The sequence below is a fragment of the Phalacrocorax aristotelis genome, chromosome 8 (genome assembly GCF_949628215.1).
Source record: "Phalacrocorax aristotelis chromosome 8, bGulAri2.1, whole genome shotgun sequence".
Taxonomy (NCBI): domain Eukaryota; kingdom Metazoa; phylum Chordata; class Aves; order Suliformes; family Phalacrocoracidae; genus Phalacrocorax; species Phalacrocorax aristotelis.
In genome coordinates, this window is record NC_134283.1 from 11,966,080 (window position 1) to 11,993,111 (window position 27,032).

The window sequence follows — 27,032 nt, forward strand, 5'->3', positions numbered from 1 at the left end:
CTTTACATAATGCATAGTTAAAGAGTGAGCATCTATAAATGTGTCCTTTTTACACACCCAGAAATGGTTTGCTGGCAGCATTTTAATTAAAGATGGATTATTTAAAATGCAGTTTAATCATTCTGTCATCAAAGGATTTAGACCTCGTTAATTAGCTGTTGATAAATAGGTTTAAACTATAAAAAATTTAATTTAAAATATGCCAGTTGAGATCTAGAATTATTAGAGCTGGAAGTGGAGCAATGAATCTAAGAAAAATTCATGCCATCTCTTTCTGTAATATTAGACTAAGTATGAAATTTAGACCCGTGCAGAACTTAGTTCTGCCTTGTTACTAATGGACATGACTCCAAGTGGACTTCAGAATTGGTGAGGAAATAAAATGGAGACCATTCTTAATGATCATTGCTTTGTAGTGTGGCAGTGAGATCTGTTTTCCATTTATGTATTTGGTGAAGATTGAAAATTTTAAAATCTTTCTGCTATAGAAAATGGATGAAAATAAATCCTGGATTCAAGGCTTTATAGCTTCCACATTGCTGTATAGGAACAGTGCAAGAGGAGATCCTGCTGCTGTCTTAGCTACCTATGTACAACAGATGGGGAGTTCCAGACTTACAGGCAGGCAGGAGCATGAAGCAACATACAGAAGGTCATCTTATCCCAGCGTAGAAGAAGGACGAGTTCTTACCTTAAAACTCATGCTCTACGGCTGTGTTCTCCCTGATGCCAGTATTGAACCACACAGCTGGAGGGCAGCTGAAGGATGACTGTTTTATTTACTGTTGCAGTAGACTCCAGGATTGCACACAGGGTCTGTTACCTCTCAGCTGCAGTGATGGTTATTCAAATCAATTCAATTCATTACTTGTAATGGTCTAATCATAGCTGGAGTCTCAGTGATACTATTTATGCTTTTTCTGTCACTTACTTAATGGTGGTTCTTCGACTCACTGTAGCTCTGATGTAATCCTTTGGGTAAACCTTATTTGATTCTCTGTAACAGCCCCTTGGCAGACTTAGCAGCTCTGGAAGAGGCATGTTCCTTTGCAGACAGAGCACATGCTCACTGCAGGTTGAGCTTCTGCATATGGAAGAAAACAAAGTGAGGTAGACGTTGACTTGCAAGTTTGTCAGAATTAAAATTAAAATCTTTGTTGGTTTGTACTATGTATATCTTAATCTGCTTAATTGCTATGAAACAGTAAATGTAAGGATTTCACTAGTTCAATAGTCATAATATTTGAATCCATAAGTCAGCTGTTTTTTGTGTGGATGAATCAACAGGTCTGACAAATGATATGTGAATTTTTTGAGTAGAGCTAAAAGAGTTTCAGGAAAATAATAATTTGACAACTGTTATTGAAGACTTTTTTTAAAAAGGCTTCTTGAGTGTTAATTTAAAGATTGACTTATTGAAAAGGTGTATTTACAGAGCACTCTGGTAACTGTCCTATCTCTAGGGTACCTGTTCAGTTGTCTTGCCAAGCTTCTGGAGAAGCAGCAGCTGAGTAAGAGGGTTATAGACTTACATAATCTTTGTTTGCATTTGAACATCGGTAATGAAATGGGTTAGCTGAACTTCTGTGAAAATGCATAATTTGATGAATTTTCAGAGTGAGGTAGAGAAATGTCGTACCAGCGTAGAATTAGATGAAAGACAAATCAAGTGAGAGTGGATATATGCTCTTTAAAACTGTGTCTGTTAAAACTCTTGTATTTTCCTCATATTGGAAAAAAAATTGGATTTAAACTCAGAGCTGTTAGAAGAAACTTACATCAATCTGTCTGGGAGGGAGAAGGGGAGATAATTCCACAGGGACTCTTAAACTGCTGCCGTATCGTAGAGTCACGTTGTTCCTTTGTTCTCTGTCCCAAAAATGATTCAAAAATTTTAGGTTTGGAAAATGATGGGGGGAAAACTTGCTTCATGTGGAATAGTTAACTGTGGTAATAAAAGGACAGCCATGAAATTTAAAAAAAGAAAAGAAAAGGTGTGTGTGAGAGAGACGAAAATAGAATTCCAGGTTCTCTAAATTCACCAACCCCTGTAGTTTAGCCCAAAAGATGAAATACCAGCTAATGTCGTATAATCTCTTCAGTTATTCTTTACATAAGACAGGTAATTTGTAATTCCCAATTATGCAATTAAAATGGTAATTACCCCTCACCTAAACTCTCTGTTCTTGAACTGAGGTTATCAATTACCTTCAATCATTGCAAATCATAAATGACATATGGGGCAGTGCCGAGTTTTGTATTATTTATGGGCTTTCTGTTTAATGTGTCTGGTTTCCAGGTAGCATTACTGGCTGGTGAAATGGCTTTGCCTTGCTGGGCTTTGTTTCCTGAAGGAATGACATTCTTTCTGATCTGTGTCGTTTTGTATTCTTAAAATATATCTGCATTTTGGGGTAATCTTACCCTCTGTTCCTGCCCTGAGCTCTGGCTTGTTCTCCATTTTAGTACAGAGAAGTAGTGCATTTAGAAATACCAACATGAATTTTTGATTACAAAGGTGAGACCGCTCACTGTGTAGAAAAGCTTCTACACAGCTTTTCCTTACTTCATAATAGATGTTCTGCACTGTAGCTACATTAATATGCTGCCAGTTTCATGTGTCATACCTGCTTGCTAAAGTTATAGTTCTTCTATTCCTGCTGAACTCAGATAATGTTTTTCTCTTTTAAGGACCTATTGTTACCTAGAGGTTGCCGCATAGAAATAAAAATAACTTAGTTAAAGAACACACACCAAAAATGAGAACAGAATCTAGATGTTGGAATTCAGAAGGATCAAGATTTTTTAAAAAGTTGTCGTGGTTTAGGCCCATTCAGCAACTAAGCACCAGGCAGTCATTTGCACATTCCTCCCTGGTGGGACAGGGGAGAGAATCGGAAGAGTAAAAGTGAGGAAAGTCGTGGGTTGAGATAAAGACAGTTTAATTGGTAAAGGAAAAGCCGTGCATGGAAGCAAAGCAAAACAAAGAATTTATTCACTCCTTCCCATGGGCAGGCAGGTGTTCAGCCATCTCTGGGAACGCAGGGCTCCATCAAGCGTAACCGTTGCTGGGGAAGACAAATGCCATAACTCCGAATGTCCCCTCTTCCTTCTCCTTCCCCCAGCTTTATATACTGAGCATGACGTCATATGGTACAGAATATCCTGTTGGTCAGTTTGGGTCAGCTGTCCTGGCTGTGTCCCCTCCCAGCTCCTTGTGCACCCAGCAGAGCATGGGGAGCTGAAAAAGTCCTTGACTAGTGTGAGCTCTACTTAGCAACATCTACAACTTCTTCACATTATCACCATTTCCAGCACAAACCCAAAACATTGCCCCATACCAGCTACTACAAGAAAAATTAACTCTATCCCAGCTGAAACCAGGACACAGTATTTCTGCTTGTTCATAATACAAATTAGGACACTTTTAAATAGAGGCGCTTCAGAGTACAGCTACTTTCAGTATTTCTGGTTTATAGTAAGCTTCAGCAGCCATACTCCATGAGCATGCAAAATAACCCAGCCAGTGGTTAGAATCTCTAAAATTTTCATTAGAAGCAGCATAAGCAGATTTAAGAAGTCAGTGCATAGAAGTGGTTTTCTTTCCTGTTGTTCATGGAGCAGTAAGTTCTGTTCTAAACAACTTCTAGTCATGTAGACCACTTAGATAATAACATTGCTTTTGTAAACCTTTAATGATATTATCTCCGAGGTATAGAAGAAACCTTTGCTCATCTGCTCATAGTTCTAATTTTCTTGTTCTGGTGCAAGTTTGTAATCTACCATTTGTTCATTAATAGTAAACTGAATTATTTCTCCTGCTGTTCCCCACTCCCTTTCTTTACTCTTTTGCAATGAATTACTGACTTTTTTTTGTATTAAAACAACCTCAGACATGTTTTGCAGAACTGCCATGTTGTGTTGTGAACTAAATGAAAATAGGATTAGATAAACTAAACCTTAAAGCATCTAGTTGCCCATGGAAAATAAACGACATTACCAAAGTAAATTAGTTAACAAATAAAAATACTCTGTATTTAAGAACCTCACTGTGTCTAGTGTGGAATTAAAGGAAGCATTGCTCACCTTGCTCGTGTATCCACTGATGAATTGTTACTGATCCTCCTCCTCTTCCCTATGTGCGTGGTTCCTCCAGCCTAGTTTGATGCTTAGTATAAATACTGTAGGTATCATGGACAAATTATATTTACTGTGGCTTAACAATTTTGTGTTATTTGGGCTTTGTAGATTTCTCATGTGAAGAAATTTATGTGTCTAAATGATCAAAACAGTGGCTTTCAGTCCTGGTATAAATAGAGAGATCAGCTTTGGAAAATTTGGCCTCTTGTGAATTCTTTAAAAAAGGTTTGGGTTTTAGCCTGTCTCATGGCTACGCTTGATATTTACACAGTACAAAAGCATACAGGCATGTTCTAGTTGTAATTCAGAAGTAATTCAGTACACAGATAACTAATAGATATACACCTGCCTCTTCCAACTGTACTCATAAAAAAAAAAAAAGAAACTACAGAAAATCTCCAAGTTCTGTACAGAACTCCCTTAAGCTGCTATGCTTTCCAATTTATAGTTCAAAACCACCTGCCTGCATTTCAAGGCAAGTCTCAAGGGCTGTGTTCAAAGAATACTATTTTTGAAGTGTGTAAAGGTTTCTTTTTATTAGGCGGCAACTTTCTCAAAGGTGCACTGAGGAAAATACCGTGGATCTGAAACATCCTCAAACCAGTGAGTGATCCAGTGTGAAAATTTTTTAATACAGTTTCAATATAAACACCTTAATGAGATATTGACCCATGAGTGTCCTTGACCCTGCCATACATTGTACGTTTCACAAGACAAGGTGCAATTCTGACAGCAGATCTCTGATACACAATCTGAAAATCTGGTTCCTGAACTGCCAGTGTCCAGCAGGTGTTCTTGATGTGGATCCAGTATCTAGGGATAATGAACTGGGTTATTCAGTGGTTTTGGTCCTCCTTCATCGGAAACCTTGTAATGAGTTCCTCTATCCCAAAGTGATGTGCATGTCTTGTCCTGCAGCGCTTCGCTTTAGTTACTAAGGATGTGGGACTGGGTTAGAGGGACCATCAGAAGATGTCACAGTCTTTAATAGTCAGACCAGTTATCCCCAGAGTGTTCAGCCCCCTGAGCTGGAAGGCAGGGACAGCGAGTGGCATAAACCCACCATAATCCAGGAGGAAGATGTTTATGACCTGCTGCTCCACCTGGACACTCACAGGTCTATGGGGCCGGGAGGGATCCACCTGAGAGTACTGAGGGAGCTGGCAGAGATGCTTGCCAGGCCACTCGCCATCATTTATCAGCAGTCCTGGTTAACAGGGGAGGTCCCAGATGACTGGAGGCTTGCCGATGTGGCGCCCATCTACAAGAAGGGCCAGGAGGAGGATGCTGGGAACTACAGGCCTGTCAGCCTGACCTCAGTACCAGGGAAGGTTATGGAGCGGTTCATCTTGAGGGAGCTCACCAGGCAAGTGCAGGACAGCCAGGGGATCAGGCCCAGCCAGCGTGGGTTTATAAAAGGCAGGTCCTGCCTGACCAACCTGATCTCCTTCTATGACCTGGTGACCCACCTAGTAGATGAGGGAAAGGCTGTGGATGTTATCTATGTGGACTTTAGTTAAGCCTTTGACACTGTCTCCCACAGCATCTTCCTAGAGAAGCTGGCAACTCATGGCTTAGGCAGATGTACTCTTCACTAGATAAAAGATCTGGCTGGGTGGCCGAGCCCAGAGAGTTGTGGTGAATAGAGCTAAATCCAGTTGGCGGCTGGTCACAAGTGGTGATTCCCAGGACTCAGTGTTGGGTCCAGTCTTTAATATCTTTATCAATGATCTGGATGAGGGGATCAAGTGCACCCTCAGGAAGTTTTCAGATGACACCAAGTTGAGCAGGAGTGTCGATCTGCGTGAGGGTACGAAGGCTCTGCAGAGGGACCTGGACAGGCTGGATTGATGGGCCGAGGTCAACTGCATGAAGTTTAACAAGGCCAAGTGCCCGGTCCTGCACTTTGGTCACAACAACCCCATGCAACGCTACAGGCTTGGGGAGGAGTGGCTGGAAAGCTGCCTGGCGGAGAAGGACCTAGGGGTGCTGGCTGACAGCTGGCTGAGCACGAGCCAGCAGCGTGCTCAGGCAGCCAAAAAGGCCAACAGCATCTGGGCTTGTATCAGCAATAGCATGGCCAGCAGTAGTAGGGAAGAGATTGTGCCCCTGTACTCAGCACTGGTGAGGCTGCATCTCAAATACTGTGTTCAGTTTTGGGCCCCTCACTGCAATAGGGGCATTGAGGTGCTGGAGCATGTCCAGAGAAGGGCAACGAAGCTGGTGAAGAGTCTGGAGAGCAAGTCTTGGGAAGAGTGATTGAGGGAACTGGGTTTGTTTAGTCTGGAGAGGAGGAGGCTGAGGGGAGACCTTATCGCTCTCTACAACTACCTGAAAGGAGGTTGTAGCGAGGTGGGTGTTGGTCTCTTCTCCCAAGTTATTAGCAATAGAACGAGAGGAAATGGCCTCAAGCTGCATCAGGGGAGGTTTAGATTGGACATTAGGAAAAATGTCTGTACTGAAAGAGTGGTCAGGCATTGGAACAGGCTGCCCAGAGAGGTGGTAGAGTCACCATTCCTGGAGGTATTTGAAAGACACGTAGATGTGGCACTTCAAGGCATGGTTTAGGAGACATGGTAGTGCTGCATTGGTGTTTGGACTTGATGATCCTAGAAATCTTTTCCAACCTTAATGATTCTATGATTCTGTTGGGCAATCTTATAGAAACTTGGCTTAAGCTTTTAATAGGATTTTTTTGTGAGATATTTTTGCCACTTTTTGTTCTCTTCCTGTCTTTCTTTTCTCCATACCTACTGTACTTTCTGTATTTACAATTTTTACCTGTTTTGTAAGATATAGTCTAAAATACCCAATTGGATTTTTATTTGGAAATTGAACCTTTTTGGTCTAGAAATCTCTTGGTTTCAGGAGTGAATAGCTGAGAAATACAAAATGTGGTTTTCTATAAATACTTGTTATAACTCAAGAAGAGCTGATGACAAGGATTACTTGTTTACTTCTTTTGGGAAATAAAAATCACACTCTGCTGAGTGTGTATGAACGTGTTGTATTCTAGTGATGAGGACGATCTGAAAATAACCAAAAAGTGTGAGAGAAGCCATTACAGAGTTTCTATCCCTCCTGTTTTAAATGCCTTTATTCCGTAAATCGACTTATGTTAGGAAAACTGTTGACATTAAACTACTTTATTTGATTCAATTTACATTCATAGCAGAGATTTGATTTTAATTGCCAGTGTGCATTAGATAGCAGCAGAAACTGGACCAAAGATGGTCATAAGACAAAACCATCATTGTCAGAGCGATTCTTACAATTTGTCAGAAAGACTATCCATAGCAGTTTTTGCTTTAATGGCTTTTTAGGCTGTTTTGAAGTTGAAGCTTTTCAAGCATTCTGCAGCTTGTTTTGGATGTGTGCAATACTCCATAACATCTCAAAAAGAGCAAGTATATTCTTTTTCTGTTATTTCCAATGATGAAGAACCCATTATTTCTGAAAGAGGAGGTGTTTTCTCTCTCAAGTCAGTATAGTCAGTAAGAGTCAAGAATCAGCAGAGCAGTGGGGATAACACTATCTTGTGCCTCAGCAAATTTGCAAGGGTGGAGGCAAGTGCACTCATGTCAGATCTACTTGAATTCATGGCAGCTAATACTTGCTCTTTTTTAAGTTAATGGAAAAAACAGTGAGGTTTTTAAAACTACCCTCAATCTTCACATACTATCAATCAGTTAAAGAAGCTGATGTTTTTGGCAAAAAGAAAAAGCACCAAACCAAGGATGTACCTCTACATTAAAAAAAAAAAAAAAGTGTTGTTTCAAAAGCAATGCAAAACCCATGCTAGCTCAAACAAAGCTGTATGCATTTAAAAGGTTACATTTGACGTGTAGGTACACCAATAGCTGATCTGTGTACACCACCAAGGTAGTACGTGCATGGTAATACATACATACACCCTCCAGGGAAATATTGCATAAAACATGACAGGAAACTTTGAAACCCGTGAAAGAAAAGAAGAAGTGCTTAACTTTTGTATCTGTGTTGGTTGTGTTAAAAACTCATGGCAAAGCATAGAGCACGAACGTAAAACCGCCTAAACACATGTAACCTCCAATCAAAAAGACCAGGCAAAGTTCAAGGTGCAATGTTTGCAATATATGTGGAGTGCCACATTAAATTACATTCCATCCAACTATTTCAGACTTTATATGTTTGTATCGCACTTTGGATAAAGATTCTTGCAGTATGTAGACAGTGAAATCCTGGTGTGAAGAAGTCTAGTGGCAGAATCTGCATTAACTTCAGTGGAACCAGGATTTTAACTATAAAGTACTGGCAGCTTCTCTAATTCTATATATACATTTTTCAGTTTTGAAAGCCAGCATTTGCCATTAAAAGAATGTGCAATTCTTCACTTATCTAAGACATGTTATACAAGGATGTTGGCTGTCTCTGATAGAAATGTCAGGTTTTTTTTTCCAACTGCATGAACATATTTCTAATGAGTCATAGCCTGAAAAAGTAAACTCAAAAAAGGGATGCGAGTAGTTTTACTAGCGGAGACTCATTACCTGGCAAAGTTGTCCTATCTTCAGCTCTGTCACGTAAACAACCCCTTCTTTCTTACTCTTAAATGAAAGTCCATAATGTTTGATGAAACAATCAGGTTCCTTTTTTAGAAAACGGAAACAAAGTTCAGGCAACAGCTGGATTATATGAAGCATGTCTTAATTTATTTACCACTTTTTACTGCTAATGGGGGAGTACTGCAAAAGGTGAATGCTATTACTCAGCTACACAGTTTCATATAAATTGCAACCATGAATATGTGATCACTTGTCATATGGAAAAATCAGCCCTGCTATCCCTGCATCACTGATGATGGAAAGATATTTACAACCTTCATTATTTCATTTTTAAAGCTGTTTAGAATGTTACCAGAAGTCGCTGTCTAGAGATGGTTTAGTCAATCATTTAAGGTGAAGGGTCTATAAAAGACACTAGAAGTTGCTTCCTAAAATGTAACTATACATACATAACAGTATAATATGTTATTGTGCACAACGTTTGTGCATAGTGTCATGTCTTGTAGAGTAATCCTTGCCTGCAAGTATGCTAGAGAAGAGCAGATCTGTAACTTCATTTCTATATGAAACCTCCATTTGGTGAAAAAACATCTGCATCAGAGCAACTGACGGTTTAGGTGATAAATTTTATTAGATCAGTTTAGTGATAACTTCTGTGCTCTCACCATGTCAGAGGTTCTTCTTAGCTTTGCTGTCATTTGACCTGCTCTTTGCCATTGCTGGTTTCTGGGGCAATACGAAATTAGTATTTCTACCTTGTAAAAGCACAACATTTTGGGCAAAAAAGAGATTGTATAAACTGGGTCTCCCTACTATGTCGCTAAATGTAGGCTCTTCTTTTTCCTTGTGTGATAATTTGTATGTTTTGTTTTGTTTTCCTTTAAATACTGTCATTTTGTGTAATTTTAAAATCTGGTTTGGATTTACAAGCATGTAATATCTTCAATAGCCTTCAAAGAATTTGAATTGTGTTCTGTGGATTGCTGCTGCAGAGGAACAAAATCACAACATCTCTTATTATTTGAATAGCACCATTATCACTCTGTGTTAACGGAATGATTTCAGTATTACAACAAATGAGTTTTTGAAATTCATTCAATATTAAAGGGAATTGGATTGTAATTAGAGCGTATTTCAAAAAGAATAAAAGGTTGCATGATATGTGCTTAGCTCTTAAAGTACCTAATCCTATATTAATTGTGCTTTGGGCACATCTGCCCTCATCTGAAGGGGACTTTGTCAGTGAAGATGAAAATGTTTTAATGTTTTTTGGGACAAACGGCTCCTCCAGCAGGACGGTATTGCAAGAGCACCGTTGGAAAGCACGGGGCTGCTCTCCCTTCCTTTCCTTATTCCCTCACACACACAAAAGCAAACAGTGTTGTGTTGTAATGTTCTTTATAGGTTGTTGAGGACTCAGTCTAATGTTACCACAATATCTTCTTGCTGATGGGATTGAGTCTGTGGGGTTTTTTTTTTTCCATGTTTGGGTAGGGGAAGATCATAGAGGTATTTGGGTAGCACAGTCTGAAATGGAATAGTCTTATGTTTTCTCTGTGACTGTTGTGCTTCAGACAAGAAAACATGAGACTATCCACTCCAGCATGGACCGTGACGCTAGCAGAAAGTGCCCAGCTTGACATAATCAGAGTGCTCTGCTGTCTTGTCTGAAGAGGAGGGTGTACAGCATGGTCAGATGCAATTCAGGCTTCAAACATACATAGGGATATTTAGTTCAGCTTTCAGCAGAGCTTATCAGTGAGGTGGTAAAAATGAGAGAGCTTCTGCTGAAATTATTTTTGAAGAGCGTTGCCCTGTCTGGAGAGATCCTTCCCTGTGAGGGGTTGGTTGGACTTCATTTTGCTGAGTCTACGTGCCAGAGACTAAAGGCAGCAGGGTTGAAAGTAAGGATCATGGATGTGATTGTGTATCTGAAATGCAGCAAGAAGTGGTTTTCTCAGCACCACTTCAGAGAGTTTGGCCAGCTGCAGCATTTAACTGTTACCATCCTGTTCATTCTGTGGTGCAATGAGCTACCTTTTGCCAACAATAATTTTCATTTCTGTGTTGAGTTGTTCAGGAATCAATTTGCCATCTGAAGTTACTTAAGCCCCTCTTCTCTGCTGCAAAGTTGCTTAATGGGCTTTGTGGAAATTGCGTGATGCTCCACGGGACTGCTGAGCTGTGAATGTGGGTGAATTTGAGTGCTAAGCTGAGCAGAAACGGGCAGAGCCTCATCGGGGAGCTGGGGATTTGCACTAACACAGCTGTACTGAAGCAAGACTTGCTTTCCTCCCTGTCTTGTGGTGGTTTTGAATATATTATTAATTACCACCTTCCCTTCTTTGCAGCCTGTTCCAGCACTACTGCTATGCTCGAGGTGGTATGCGCCACACTTCTTACACTTGCATCTGTGGCAGGTAAGTTGATGGTTTATAGTGAACCGTTGCAGTCTTTACGGTCAGTTTCCCACTGGATATTTGTAAAATTGTTTCTTTTAGGCACATGATGTGTTTGCAAGTGCCACCAGAGTGAGTTTTGAGCTGTTTTTTCTGGAAAGGCTAAAGAAAGGTGGCTACTGCTCTGCCTCGAAGAAATAACTTGGCTACAGATTCTGCTACATGCAAGGGATTCCCCAATGACTGCTGCTGCTGCCAAGATCATGATTATGCTCACATCTGTGCTGTAGTTGGCTTTTTTAACTAACATTATGGAGCAGGGCTTTCGAGCTACTATCTGTTGCTCAAAAGTACTCTTTTTGAAATACACCTTAAATATGTCTCATCATTCTCAAAATTCTCTGCCTCAGTCGTTAGGATGCAATTAAACTAATCTTATTGGAATTTTGAAATTTTTGCTTTTTTTCTTGCTGCTAGTGTTGAAGGTATTGTTTGGAAAAGTATTATAAAAGTTCTCCCTGCAGCTGTAGAAATGCATATTTTTAATTTGCTGAATTTCAAGAGAATAGTGTAGAATACATCTTGAAGGACAGCGGTGTGCTTTGTGTGGAGATTAATCCTATTTAGTCAGTGGAATTAATCTAAACAGAGATGTGTGACAGTTAGATGAGGCATGTATGTTGGTACATGTGTTCCACTTGTAGATCTGCTGCTACTCACAAACATGTCCCCTACACTGAAGTCACGTACACTTATAAAAAATAATTTTTATGTTAACAACAATAATGTTATATTGCTTTGGAGGTAATAAGGACAATTAGCATCTTTGCTTCTTTCTGCTGTTTACTCAATTGCTTATTTGTAAATGCAATTTTCCAATTTATATGCAAAACTGCAGTAAGAGCATGAGCCGTTTTATGGCAAATGGTGCATCTAAATTGTCTGAAAAGTTTCCTGTTTAAGTACCATTGTATAACTTGAGAATTAACATCCCATTGAAATATGACTCCATCTCTATGGTATTGTCACAGGCTGCGATGGTAAAATCAAGTTGTCTCTGTAAATGGTTTTTCACAGCCATACAAACTTCACATTCACTTATAGTAAATCAGAACCTGTGCTGCAGGATGTGGTCTGGGGACATCAGATGGAGAACATCAGTGGCTTTGCTAAACCTATAGGAACATCTACCGTATGCTTGTGTAGTGGCTCCTTGTGACTCTGTGGGGACAGACTAAACTCTCCACAGGACTGAAAAATCCAGGACTTGCATTACATGAATCACAGAATCACAGGTTGGAAGGGACTTCAGGGATCATCTAGTCCAACCTTTCTAGGAAGAGCAGAGTCTAGACAAGATGGCCCAGCACCCTGTACAGACGGCTCTTGAAGGTGTCCAACGGGGGCCGAGTCAACCACTTCCCTGGGGAGATTATTCCAATGGTGACTGTCCTCACTGTGAAGGATTTTCCTCTTGTGTCCAGTCAGAATCCCCCCAAGAGCAACTTGTGTCCATTCCCCCTTGTCCTCTCCATGTGACTCCTTGTAAAAAGGGAGTCTCTATCTTCTTTATAACTACCCCTTAAGTACTGGTACACGGTGATGAGATCCCCTCTGAGCCTCCTTTTCTCAAGGCTGAACAAACCCAGTCCTCCCAGCCTATCCTCATATGGCAGGCTTCCCAGTCCTTTGATCATCTTGGTGGCCCTTCTCTGGACCCCTTCCAGCCTGTCCACATCCTTTTTGTACAGCGGGGACCAGAACTGTCCACAGTACTCCAGGTGTGGCCTGACAAGCGCTGAGTAGAGTGGGATAATGACTTCTTTCTCTCTGCTGGCGATGCCCTTTTTGATGCAACCCAGCATCCTGTTGGCCTTCTTGGCCGCAGCAGCACAGCACACTGTTCGCTCATGTTGAGCTTCCTGTCCACCAGGACCCCCAGGTCCCTTTCCATAGAGCTGCTCTCCAGCCAGGTGGATCCCAGTCTGTGCTGCACTCCTGGATTATGTTTTCCCAGGTGCATGACCTTACACTTGTCCTTGTTGAACTTCATAAGGTTCTTGCTGGCCCACTCCTCCAGCCTATCCAGATCTCCCTGCAAAGCAGCTCTCCCTTCTGGAGTGCCTACTTCCCCACTCAACTTGGTGTCATCAGCAAACTTCATCAGGCTACACTTGATGCTGTTATCCAGATCACTTATAAAGATGTTGAATAACATTGGGCCCAATATCGATCATTGGGGACTCCACTAGTGACAGGTTGCCACTTGGAAAAGGAGCTATTTACCACCACCCTTTGGGTGCGGCCCGTCTGCCAGTTCCCCACCCACTGCACAGACCACTTGTCTAGGCCATAACACATCAATTTCTCCAGGACGAGACTGGGGGGGACCGTATCAAAGGCCTTGGACAAGTCCAGGTAAACAATGTCCACTGCCCGCCCAATGTCAACCAGGCAAGTCACTTTGTCATAGAAGGCCACCAGGTTTGTCAAGCACCATCTGCCTTTAGTGAAGCCATGTTGGCTTTTCCCAATCATGTGCTTCATTTGACATGTGATGGCCCCCAGGAGGATTCATTCCATAACTTTCCCAGGGACTGAAGTAAGGCTGATGGGCCTAGAGTTACCCAGATCCTCCCTCGAGCCCTTCTTGTAGACAGGGTTAACATTTGCCTTCCTCCAGTCCTCTGGGACATCCCACACTCTCCATGACTTCTCAAAGATTATGGAGAGTGGCCTTGCAATGATGTCAGCCAGCTCTCTCAACACCCTCGGGTGGATGTTGTCAGGGGGTCAAGCTCCTGTAGTAATTCATATACTAACTCTTCCTTCACCGATGGTGGGTCGGTGTTTGGTTCAATCGGCAATTCTGTTCCCAAAGCCTGGGACCCTACAGTGCTGGTAAAGACCGAGGTGAAGAAGGTGTTGAGGACCTCTGCCTTTTCAGCATCATTGGTGATTGATTCTCCTTTTCTGTTTAACAGTGGGCCTATGTTTTCCTTCTTTTTCTTCTTGTGGTTGACATGTCTGAAGAAGCCTTTCTTGTTATTTTTTATGTCTACAGCCAGTTTCAATTCAAATTGGGCTTTTGCTTTTCTGACTGCGTCTTTGCACTCTCTGGCTACGCCCTTGTAGTTCTCGGCGGATAATCTGGGAACCCAGGAGGAGGAAAGCTCTCAACAGTAGTTCAGAAGTGGGTGATGATGGGAGCTTCCTGCGTGTCCTGTCCCACCACGCTGGAGGGGCTTAGCAGGGAGTGGGGAGCAGTGTTTGAGCTGCCTCTGAACCACTGGAGGATTTAATCCATTGAGAAGGGCTGCCCTTGAAATGCAAGATCCGAATAATATTGTGACTCACTGTTGTAGTTGGGAGCTAGCATTGTGTCTTACCACTACAATTAGAAGTGCAGACAAACTTGACTTAAAAAAAATAAAAATTACATAAGATAGAATACAAAGGCTTTTGTCCATAAATTCCTATATCCTGACTCTGACTGATAAAGTAAGAATGAATAATATTAACAGTTTTAAGCTAGGTCCTAATAAAATGAATGTAAGTAGATCTATTTAATGAATTCAGTTGACATAATAGTGGCAAAAACAATAGGCATTTTTAATTACCATGAAGATGTCATGCATTTTAAATATTGCACTTAACTAAATTTATGATTAAAAATAGCTTTTGCAATTAGGTTTTTTGAATAGTTATGTTTTATTCTATTCGTGTTGAATTTTGTTGTTTCCCTGACACTTAAAACTGTGATATTTTCATAGGATCTTCCCTTTTTAGATTACAGGCCTGATAATAATTTCCATAGAAGGGAATCATGCTTTTAAATAAAAAACAAGTTTGTTACTCAGATTTTAAAAAAGATGCTCACTAAGCTGGAAATCACGAGTAATCAATACTATATTTCAGTACAGAAATAAATCACTTGGCACACATTGAATACATGCATTTGTTGCTGTCCCTGTTCAGTGTTACATTCTTCAGGAGATGGTAAATGAATATTTGGTGCGACCAGATATGCTTCATGTATTCACTTGCACGTATTCACTCTCCAATCAGTTGAGAATAACAACACAGGTATATTAGTATTACAAGTCGTCACATAGCAAGGTTAGTCCTGTAGTTAGCGATGCTTTCAAACACTGTCAGCTTGTAAGTGATTTGAAGTGCAAACAGACATCATACAAGTGCAATTAAATGAGAATGGTATTATTTGATAAATGTACTTGGATATATTTAGCACTGATCTACAGAGTGTTGACTTCTGTGTTCAAATGCTAATGAATTATTAATTGCAGTGTCTTAGTGTACCAAGTAACCATTTTTACAAAGGGGAAAATGAGGGTTAAGTTAGATGCGCAGTGTGTCTCGGTGACCCTACGATGGATGGCATCCGCTGGAAATCAGGTGCAGAGTTTCCAGCTGGGGTTAAGTGGAGGTGGAGGCATCAGTATCTCTGCAACCACCATGGAAGCCATGGTCAGCTGCTTCTTGATACTGAGGCGTCTTAGACCTAGATTCAATTCTTCTTGACAGATGTCTCCAGGCAGATGACAGCTCTCAGCAGATGATACCAGTGATTAAGAATAACGTGGTGCAGTAAAATGCTTTCCCTTATGTGAGGTTCACCATAAGTAAAGCTTTTTGGATAAGATTAGGATAATTATTGAATCTGTTTTTCTTCCTTTGCAATACAACTTTTTAAGATTTCATCGCTAAGATGAAAAAGTGGAGAGAAGGCTGTTAGTGCTTCCTTCTGAATTAATTTTTATTATTTAAACCATGATGGAAATAGTTTGCTGTTTCACTTAATAGTCTGTTGTTTTTTTCTTTCGATGTTCTTAAGTAGAGCTAATCACTGCTCTTTTAGTAATGCCTGATGCTCAGCTTAGTCCTGTTCCTAAAATATTGCTGATATTCCTCATCTTCCTCTTTTTTCTCATCATTTGTTTTCAGGGTGTTTTCTGAGCTAAAATGTATTCTGGGGACTGTTCTCCTTTACTAGTAATCTGAGTCTCTCCTACTGTTTGCATTCTCAGTGGTGTTAATTTGCAACTTTTCCACCACTTGATGCAATTCTTGCTGTAACAAACACGTCTTTGGCACCAGTTAGAGGCAAATTATTAAAGGAATAAAAATAGATACACAGAAATCTGTTGGAGAATTTTTCAGGTTGGCTGCCTGAAGGGAGACATCAGCATCCCCACGTGTCGTGGTTTTCAGGGGTGCTGACCTCCAGGAAAGCAGTGGAGCTGCCAGTGATCCACACCTCCCCACGGCGCTTCATTTTAAACCCTGACTTCAGCACAGTAATGCCAGACCTTTCAACTGTTGCTCCTTCGGAAGAAAAGAAATAGCTTCTACAGGAAGGGTCATTTGCTTTTCCAGTGGCTGGGGTTTTGTTTAAACTGTTTTGAAGCCACCTTGAAAGTCTAACTGAATTATTATGAACTATTTCTGGCTAGCTGTAGCATTTACCTTGTGGCTACACATCACTTCTGTAGCATTGCTCCTAAAGCATCTTTCCTGCCTTCATCTCAGGATGGTGGTAAAGACTTTTCCTGTGAGGAAGATTACACTTGCACCTATTGGCAGGAACAGGCTGGAGGTGTGTCCACATCAGTGTTTTAGTTTGGGTTGGCAGTACATTTCTGAAGCAAGATCTCCTGCTCATCCCCAGCTGTGGGGCTTTGCTCGGAGCAAGGGACCAGTCCTGGAATGCATGTGCTGGATTTCTTCTGGGTGAAAGATGGCTGGGAGAGCTTTAGGGAGCAGGTGTGCTGCGGCTCCATTGCTAATGGGTGTTCAGCCCAGGGGACCTGCCCAGAGCGTCCCAAGTGAGCAGACCTCCTCACCCCAGTCACTTCAAAAAGGCAAAAAAACCCTGAAATGCATATGGTGTGCATATGTGGTCTTCAGCACCAACTGTGCTCTCTGTAGTACGATCCCATTTATGTGACAGAGCCAAGATGTGCGTGACAGATAAGGAGTCTCAAATGCCAAGAAAGATTGTGTGCTGCTCAACGCTTCACTAACGGTGCTGAAAAACAGATTTTTCATGCATCTTCTGTAACAGTTAGTGCCAAACCTTACAGAAATATTTTGTAAACTAAAATCTTTACATTAAAATGTGCAAAAGAAATTCCCCATCTTTGTATTTGCAGCGTCTATTGATGAAAGCATTTGCACAGTGCTCATATTTGAATGTATGACTTGTTTATGCAGCTGGTATGGTCTATGACACCAAGGGTGCCGGTATATGATGATAAGTAAACAAGCGATCTGCAAATACATTAGCATGGAGTCATGCCCTTAAGCTTCATGATAATTTTTTAAAAGTTGATCATAAATATGTGCATGTGCTATTTGCTTCTCCTGCTTTATCGCTATTTTTAGAGGGAGATAAAGAATGGTATCTGCAGCTAAAATCCCGACAAACTGCTGGGGGCAGGGTGGGTGGGTGAGAGTGTGTGTACATGCCAGGTGTTGGGGTGTGTTTATTGTTTTTGTGTTTTTCCTCGAACACCGATCATGTGGCTTCACAAACAGTATCGTGCATAGCACTGAGGTCATTCCAGTTACTTCCAAGTGCTGCCCCCCCAAACCGTAGCCATCCACCTGGGAAACAGTTCTTTAGGCAGAAAATGATGCTGCCTCCTCTTGTCAGGCTGGTAGTTCAATGCACAGATAGGAGCTGTCTCCACTGCTGTCACCTGCACATGAAAGGAGGTGGCTGAGGCTGGAAACACTGTTCCCACCATACATGTCACCTGGCACAGAAGGCCCTTTTCTTTTGATTGCAGTCCAATGCCATATTATAGCTCTTTCAGACAGAGTGAACTAAATTTTAAAGGGTCCTGGCATAAAAAACTGAAATTGTGGCCAGAAGCAGCTCTTCCACCCGTGCCCAGGAGACAGGACATCTCAAAAGGAAGCTCATGCTTGTCTTCATCTTGTGTGCAGTCTTTATGGGGCTGTTTTTAGTTATCTGCACAACAACGTAGGTTCCCAAGTCAGGCGTCCAGGAAGTAAAAAGCAGCCAGCAAGTAGCTGGTTGTAAAACTGTGCTTAAGCCATTGGATCAGCATCACAAACCAAATCTGTTGCAGCCTTAATTCTGTGGGGTTTTTAAACTCTTGATTTCACAACTTTAGTTTTTCCCTTTGCAGTGTATATAATTTTAAGACAAACACTTTGTATCAGAAAATCATTCCCATGATTCTGAAACCTTGTCCTTCACTGCCTTATTACAGAGTGATTCTTATATGCTAAAAAATACTTAACCATAAAAACTTACTGCTTTCAGAATATTAACATGATCCAGCCCTTTAGATTGAGAGCCTTCAGAAACTTAAGGCGACATCTACTTTCTCCTCAATAATCATTGTTTATGGAGTTATTATATCTGAATGACCAATGATTATTAAATATCTAATTCATCACAAGTGCTTAATGTATCTTGAAGGTAATCTTTTTTTGGATACAGTGCATGTTTGCTGTTTTTGTAATTGAACATACCAGAAGCCTGATACGAAAGGTATGTCATATGGCACATTTACTCCAGATCCAATGAAAGATTCATTCAAACTGAGCGTCAGATTCCTTTCACGTAAAATATGAAGCTGTTTCGCCATCACAGCTTGAAAGAATCAAATTTGAGCAGGATGACCAATACGGTTTCAGTGAGAGGTGAGATACAGAATGTTAAGTCAGCTGGAGGGGTCAGAGAAATGCTGCAGTAACCCTGAGCCAACACGCATGTTTTTGGATATGATACAATTCTTCTAGCTTTTTAAAGAGAAAAAGAGAAAGAGCATCTATCTGAGGAAATGGTAAAAGAAAAATAGGTAGGGCTTGAGATCTTTACCAGTCTTTTAGCTGATGTTTGATAGACCTGGGGGAATATCAGTAGACAAGAGAGGATGCCAAGGCCAAATATAGGTCACTGAATGGATTGTGAAGCTTCAGAAGTGCAGAACAAGGGTCCATCCTTCTCTGGAGATGTTTTATTCCTGTGAATCAGCAGTTTAGTCTGAAAGGTTTCCAGGAATGAAAATCTTTTCTTTGTAATGCGATTTTTAATAAGAGGAAAGAAAAGACTTTACAGTTCTCGTGCTTGTTATTGCTGCTGACATTGTATGCTGTGAGTGCTCCCCAAGCAGCGTATCCACACCAGCAGAGATCATGCGTAGCCATACCAGAGATGAACTGGAGCTGTTTACTTGGGCAGCTGAATTTTTCCAGTCCCAGTGACTCCTAGAGCATTTCAAACATGTTGGGATTTTACTCCAGTGGAAGTTAGTTTTTTATGCCTCAGGATGTTTAACCACAAATAGGGAAACGTATCACTTAGTAATTAAAAAAAATCCAGGAAGTATAAATGGGTATAGGTTGAAAAACTACTTTTGTATAATTGCTTCCTTAACATTGTCATGGACATTGGAAATATTTATGTGAACTGTGCCAAGTTCCTTCTGCAGAAAGGTCATATCTTGCAGCCAGAATAGCAAAATGCCCGTTCCATACCCATTTCTGCTGAATGAGCTGCAGGGTATGCTATTACAGCCCATGCCGGGGCAGAGCCTATGGCAGTTCTCACAGGCTGCAAAATTTTGTGCTTAGTATGTGTATACACTGATGTTTACAATGTCACATGTTTATAATGTTCCTTCTCACGGGGTGTGTGTGTGTGTTAATATTTCTTCTTCCATTAATTATGCTGATTTTTCTTTTTGCCTGTCAGTGGGGAGAACTCGTCTGTGTTGCACTACGGCCATGCTGGAGCCCCAAATGATAAGACTATTGAAGATGGAGACTTGTGGTGAGTAAAGGGCCAGAGTTAATTTGGTATTTTTGTTATACTACTCCTGTTTCCATACATGCATTGTTTGTACTCTGGGACTTAATTAGTAAAATTATGGCTGCATAATGATGAAAGTGTAAATCTTTAAAATAGCCTGTAATTTTGCATGCCAGACTAGTCTGGGTTTCTTCCAAAGGTCCTGTATACCTGCATCTCCAGCTGAAAGGGAAAAGAGGGGTTGTTTTCAAACACTTCTGTGCCAAAGGCATTTAGAATTTAGTATAAGAAATGGCTGTATTCTAAGTACAAGGGCATTTGCAAAAATTGGCATCTGAGTTTGCTCCTGAATCTCAGATTCAAATCTCAGCTCTGATGGTGGGGTGGGGGGTCGAGAGACTGTTGGCTACTTTTGAAGAATTGCATCAAATTACAGTGTGGGTTAGATCTTCCAAATGCTTACATGCGCCAGACACCCCAGCCTGAAAGTAGAGTTTTGAAAGTGTGAGGAGATCAAACTCACCTCAGTTCAGGTTAGGCCGGGGTGCTTCTAGTTCTGTACTGTGCCAAAATTTTCTAAAAAGATTTTGTATAGAGTTTAGCATTGCCATAATACAGTTGCAGATACCATAAACTTTCCTCTACTTGCATTACATGTCCACATGCTTTGCAGTGTCACTGCAGGTAAAAGCAGGATGAATGAAAGTACCAAAAACATTGCTATAGATTGAAAGACAAACCTAATTGTATGGTGTGTAACACAGCGGAATATAGCTTTTGTAGTTCACCTCCTAAGGCTTTGGTCAAAAAGCCTGCATTTATAGAACTGCAGAACTAGTTTTGGAGGAGTTAGTCACTGACATTCAGTTGGAGGATATGTATTAGATTACCTTAGTAGGGTGGGCAAAAAGGGTGGAGGTATGTATTTTCACACTTGAATATAAAGGTGTGGAGGAAAGCAAATTAGTATTATCATAGATAAGCTCAAAAGCTATTATGGAGAACAAATTGAATCTCAGAAGTAAAAAAACATGCCTTGTTGGCTAATATTCTGGGCACATCTGCAGGTGCTGCAGAAGAACATACTGAATTAAAGATAGGTAATTTCTTTTTAATAGTGTAAAAACTTTTTTAAAAGCTTCTTGTACAATAGTTTATGTATTATCTTCATCTATGGTGAATAGCTTACCTAAACCCATCAAACATTAATGTTAATTTATTGCAGGACAATAGTTTTGACTTACGATCATGTTGTGTTTGAGAAGATAATATGCTGTGAGGGTTTTTTGTGGTGAGGAAGGACACACCAACGTGATATTGTACTGGCTATGGCATTTGATTAAGTTTTCAAAAATACTGTGTAGCCTGCAGGGAATCTCAGCATACTAAGAGAAGTTATGCCACAATGCATTATGATGTCCCGTATTTAAAATGAAGGCCTTTAAATGGTGAGGGGAATAGTATTACTGGGAGACCTCTGGGTGAAGCGTGTATATGTAGGACCCTTTTACTTACAGTGTCTCAGGACAATTTACTGGATGACTGAAGTCCTTCCTAAACCATGAGAGCACATACCAAGACTCTTCGCAAATTCAGATTTCCTGCTGGATTGGCGAAATCTTTAAAAAATGATTGGGTTTTATTAGCCTCAGATAGCTGAATGTCAGAAAAGCGTAATCTACCAAGTACATTGGTCACTTACGCGTTTCAAAACTACTCTACTGCAACCCCATTTGGTAGACATCTCAACAAAGAGAACAAGGTTTAATCTAGTTTGAAATACCCTCTTGCCGAAACGGTCCAGTTGCATCTTTGTCGTGATGAGACGAAGTTTGTCAGGTAGCAAATCAGTGCTCTGTGCGCATGAGCACCTGCCTGGTCTTCAGTTTCTGCCCTTGTCTCTACCACTGCCTGATACTCACGTAGCAGTCAAACTTTGCTCCACACAATTTTCTTAATATTTTTTTTCAAGTGAGAGTAAAGAAATCGTAAGAAAATGTAATATCATTTGTATAAAGGCGGTTTAAAAATACACTCATTTTCCACAGTTAAAAATAGTGTTTTGGAAAAAATCTTGAGCCAGCCTACTTTAGCAGCATACAAATTATGACAGCACTACCTGGGTGGTTTTGCTGTATGCTTTTACAAATTTATAAAATGGGTGTAGGTGTGCGTGTATGTGCATACAGAACATATTATTAAAATGACAGTATTCTGATTTGTATGTATATGTTAGAGTTTGTATATTGGCTCTCAATTAAGCTTTTTAATAGCTACTGGGAGCCCTCTGTTGGATAATCTTAGGAAGTCCTGAACATAGGGAAAAAATGGCTTTACTGTTGGTGAAAAAGAGGTAGGAGTGTTTTAAGGGTTGTTTCTGATTCTGCCAGTATTTTGATATAAATCTAATTTAATTATTTCAATACTTGTATGTAATAGAATCGAAAGTTTGGGTACTTGGTATGATTTTTATTAAATTATTCAGTAGAATTTCATGTCGTTTTCTTAACATTGCTTAATGCATATGAATAACATTTGCAAGTTTTGCAGAAGTGTGCTGCTCAGATTTTTTGTGTACAAAGCAGTGCAGTGCAGTAAATGTCAGTAAATAAGTCAACAAAGCGCCTGAATATTAGAAAAAAATACATTTGGAAGACTAATGCTTTGCTTCGTTGAAATGCTCAAGTGCATGCATTGTTTGCTCTTTTAAAAATATAAATTACAAGGATTTGGTGGTATCAACAGGAGATCATAGGGAAAAATACTTGTGCTATTGCATTTTTTTTTAAAGACTGGTTTTATAATGTTCATTTTTAAAAATTAATTTACATCAAATCTGTTTATTGCTTCTGTAAGAAACTGGTATGGAATTATATCTCTGATTTTGCATCGTAATCCACATTTTTACAGGTACTGCTTCTGCATTAAAAGATCTCAGTGCAAGACAAGGTCTATAAAGAGAATTTCTGACACGTCTTGTTAATATGGACTGTCTTGCTAAGCAGGACTGTAATTTTCAGTCTATTAAATATTAAAAACAAAATAGCTAACTAACACAAAGCATTATGATTGACACAGAAATCAATATTTTTAGGGAGGTTTAGGTATTCAATAGATACATGCACTTAACTGATATTGATATTAAAAGTAAATATTGCAGTAACAGCAAGTCAGTGTTTTATATAAATAATTCAGATGCTGTAAGATCTATGTGGTGAACATTTAAATTGTATGATCAATATGGTCTAAACCAAACACTTTTCCTAAGAAAATGTCTATTGCCTCCATGGTCAAAAAGGTCATGCAAATAAACGGGTAGGCTGACCACCCCTATGAACCGTAGTTCAAGGCACTCAACCCTTTCACGTGGTTATTACCTTTAAATGAAATCTGCTACTCAGAACGTTGCAAATCACAGCCTGCGGTGATGACATACAGCCAGGCTAATGTAAAATTACTGATTTTCTTCTGTCATCTTAAAGCTGTGGCAGCTTGGATTGAAACTGAGCCCTAGACTGAGGTTTACTGCATTGTCTCAAGGTACTGCATTACTCATTGTGTGCCAAGATGCCTGCTGTTCCTGTAGTGAGGCTGTAACTCTGTTTTGTAATACAGAAAGTGGAGTCATAAGCAAAAGTGCTTGTTGTAGTTTGCAATCCTCTGCCCTGTACACAAGAGACTTCCATCAAGGCCAGAGCCAGAAAGTAAACAAACCAATTTTGCCAGGGGTTTTTAAGCCACCCTGCCACCCACCCGCCCCAGTCCAGTTTGGCTAACCAAAGGTCTTTCAAAGTTTGGTGACGAGTAAAATGGAGTTAAAATTTGCTACTGAAAAAGAAAAAAAAACAAAACCAACAACAATAACAAATTCAATGAGCAGAGATCTGACTCCCTGCTATGCATAAATCAAGAGCAAATGAGCACCTGGGGCTCCTGTCCATCAAATGGCATCCCCTGCATTACTCATATTCCTGGACAAGTGTCTCATGATCTCTCCTTTTGCAGCTACTTTGCTTTTGATCGCACTAGGGAAGGAGATTTGTTCAGTGGTTAGAGAGCCCTTGCGGGAGATGGAAACCTCTGGTTTGATCTCTCCTCAAATTGATCTCTGACTTTGGCTGGAAGTTATGTCTTGACCCTGGGAAAAGGCATCCGTGAAAAGTTCAAAGCCAGTGTGATTCTGCGAAGAGTTGGCCTCAACAAATCAGCATCTGCCTTCTGAAAAATGAAAGCATCTACTTTCTTAAAAATAAAGGAAGCAAATTGCCTTGGCTCCTCCCTTCTGTCTTCTGCCCCTGCCCTAACAGTGCTGCAGCATGGAGCCTCACCATGTCTGTTGGGGGAGGAGGAAACTGGCCATCAAAATAGATATGGTGCAGCAGAGGAAGCCTGCAGCAAGACAAACGTCTTTTCTCACCTTTGTGGTTCGGTGGTTTGTTTAGTAACCATCGGAGGTGCTGAACCTGAAGTGTGTACTTTACTTTTTGAGTTTGAGAAGATATTCAGGAGAATGATAGTTTATTGCATTCAGTTTGCTGCCTAGCAGTTTGTGCAGCCTGCCTTTGTGGATTCCTGGCATTGCCACGCACTGAAGGCACATCAGCAGTTGATTGTTTTATTGCAATTGATCAGCAGGGCTCCTGCAATGTTTGACAAATAGAAAATGCTTCTATGATCTTAAAATAAAGATTGATTCGTCATGATAAGGCTCACACTTAAATAATAGAAATGTGAGAATATAAGCCTGACCCCAGATGTCACTGATATAGATACAGCTATTACCTGAGATAGTTTTCTGCAGGTGTTACAAATCTTGGTCTTGGTGTTTTTATGGCATCTGACAAATGTGTCTCAATTAAAGTTCAGCACTTAGGGAGCAACTTTTATTGGCAAGTTCACTGACCTTCAAGCACTTGATGACATTTTTGGGGGTTAGTTTGTCCATTCTGGCTTTGCAAAATGCTGAAAATAATTGTCTGTTCTGCTGAAGCACTCAGCAGTTTTAACATTTTGAAATACTCTCCTATGTCACAATGTTAATGAAGGTCTGCTGGATGCATGGCATGGTCTCCTTTCCCCACACATGAGCAGGTCCCCACTCTGAGCACCCTCCCCAGTGGAGCCCCGAGGCAGTTCTCTGTCTACTCTGTGGACCCCAAGGAAGATGGGCATTTCAGTACATCCTCCTGCAGGTCTGGGGCCCAGTGCAGCACAGGCAATTAATGGGGGCTACTAGTCCTCCGTGGAGTGAGGGCCAGACTGTAATTAAGAGGGCTTGGATGAAAGCGTAAATAAGGGGAGTAGAGCATCAACTGCTTCTGAAGTACAGCAGACCTCAGAGAGAGAAGCCATTAACCCTGTATTCACAATGGGCCTATGATTTATAAAATAAAACTAACTTTAGAAGTTCAGATGGAAGCAGGTTGGATCATCAGATGGTGTCTTTAATTTTATTTGACTGTTTCTTTTAACACTCTCAGATTTAAGCTTACAGTGAAAGCGTTGGGAAGAGTACAGTACCCTTGGTGAAGCAGGACGCTACCTGCTGCAAAAGCTCGTGGTTGTTTCCACGACCTGCTGGTGAGGGCAGTAAAATGTGGTTTTATTTTTATTGCATTCAGGTACCAGAATTTAACCACTAGGGAAGTTTTTGTTAGTGTCACAAAATCAAACACATCCTGTCGTAAAAGTACAGTCTTCACATAATGCATCTATGTTAAATGTTTTAAACATGTCTCGCTGTATTACCAGGTATTGTTATTTGCTTAGCCAAGTAATAGAGCTATGGATATGGAAAGCAATCTAGTGTTGCAAAAAGACAGAACAATTTAACTCTGAGAAGTATTTCTGTTCCTATTTCTTTCTTTGATATCCTAACGCAAATTTAAGGCATTGGAACAATATTGACACCAGGGGGCACTAAAATAAGTGCTCTCTGGAAGGAGATGATGATTGTTCCACGTTTTGATATTGGTAACATGTTGTAGTTGCCAGAGCGAAGGCAGAGCATCCTTCCAAGAGCACTGCCTTTACATGTATAATGCGGGTGCCACTCAAGTTGTGTTAAACTTGGGTTTGTTTCCTTCCATTTGGCACTTGTATATACCTTTTAATAATTTTTTTATTATATCTTCTGGTGCTGTCAAAAGATCCTATTTAACTTCTGGTGCTCTTCCACTTGTTGTTTCAGAAGCTTTGTTCATCATAGGGAATTTTTCTTGACTGCAAGTACAGGTAGTTGCAAAAGGTTGCTCTGGATGAAACAGAGAGGGAACACACTAAGTTTCCAGGGCTTTTTATTTTTTAATTACTCAAGAGACGTAGGACAGTTTTCAGACTTTTCCAGAGTTGCTGGTCAATTAAAGGTGTGTGGATATTGCAAAAGAAAGTGGCCATTGGAATAATTGGTCAAATTTAGTTACTAATGGTTATTCATAAAGGCTAAGCCTTCTGGTAGGTAAAATAAAAGTTACATTGCTAATTTTTTAGTTCTTTGATCTAAAAGCATAATATATGGTTTTCTACAATGAAAAGATTTGTCATTTTCTGTATAAGCTATGTGCACTTATCTTTTATATATATACATGATATGCATACACAGTATACACATTGCATTGAAACTATATCAGCATATTTATCTTAATACAGTATTGTTTGTAGAAAATGTACTATCCCCTTTTTTGCAGAATGAGTAGGTGTGTAATATAAAAATTGCAGCTATCAATTTATTTCAGGAAAATATTGAGAAGACTTTCAATTAATCAATTAAAAGTTTTAGTTAAGCTTGAAAAAAGTATACTACAAAAGATGATAGAAGTTTGCTCTGACTCTATTGCAAACTCTGTTTTTGGAATTTACACTGTGTTTTATCAAGTTTTATGATACTAATGCCAACCTATAAACCAAAATTCATTTGTCCAGGTGGGGGCAATGTTGCATTAAGAAGCAGGAGCTGACCAGTCTTTTTGCATCAGATAATAGAAGTCCTCCCTATCCCACCCAAGTACTTCATTGTCTGCTACTAAAATAGTTTATCCTACGGAACAAAATATTGTATTTATTACTTCTTGAAAGCACTGCTTTTAAGATCCTAGGATATTAATGTGTCAGATGTAAATGCTCAACTATTTTATGTGGGTG

The 27,032-nt window shown here is 40.2% G+C and overlaps 1 protein-coding gene across 2 annotated transcripts in view; it reads left to right on the forward strand.

Annotated features, from left to right (window-relative positions):
• Positions 1 to 27,032, forward strand: part of PEPD (peptidase D) — a 144,043-nt gene that overhangs the window by 68,416 nt on the left and 48,595 nt on the right. Inside the window, exons 10-11 of one of the 2 annotated variants that reach the window (XM_075101399.1) lie at positions 11,036 to 11,104; positions 19,836 to 19,913. In XM_075101399.1, the coding sequence (XP_074957500.1) occupies positions 11,036 to 11,104; positions 19,836 to 19,913 (147 nt within the window). The remainder of the gene's footprint in view (positions 1 to 11,035; positions 11,105 to 19,835; positions 19,914 to 27,032) is intronic. The other variant, XM_075101400.1, reaches the window with a different exon arrangement.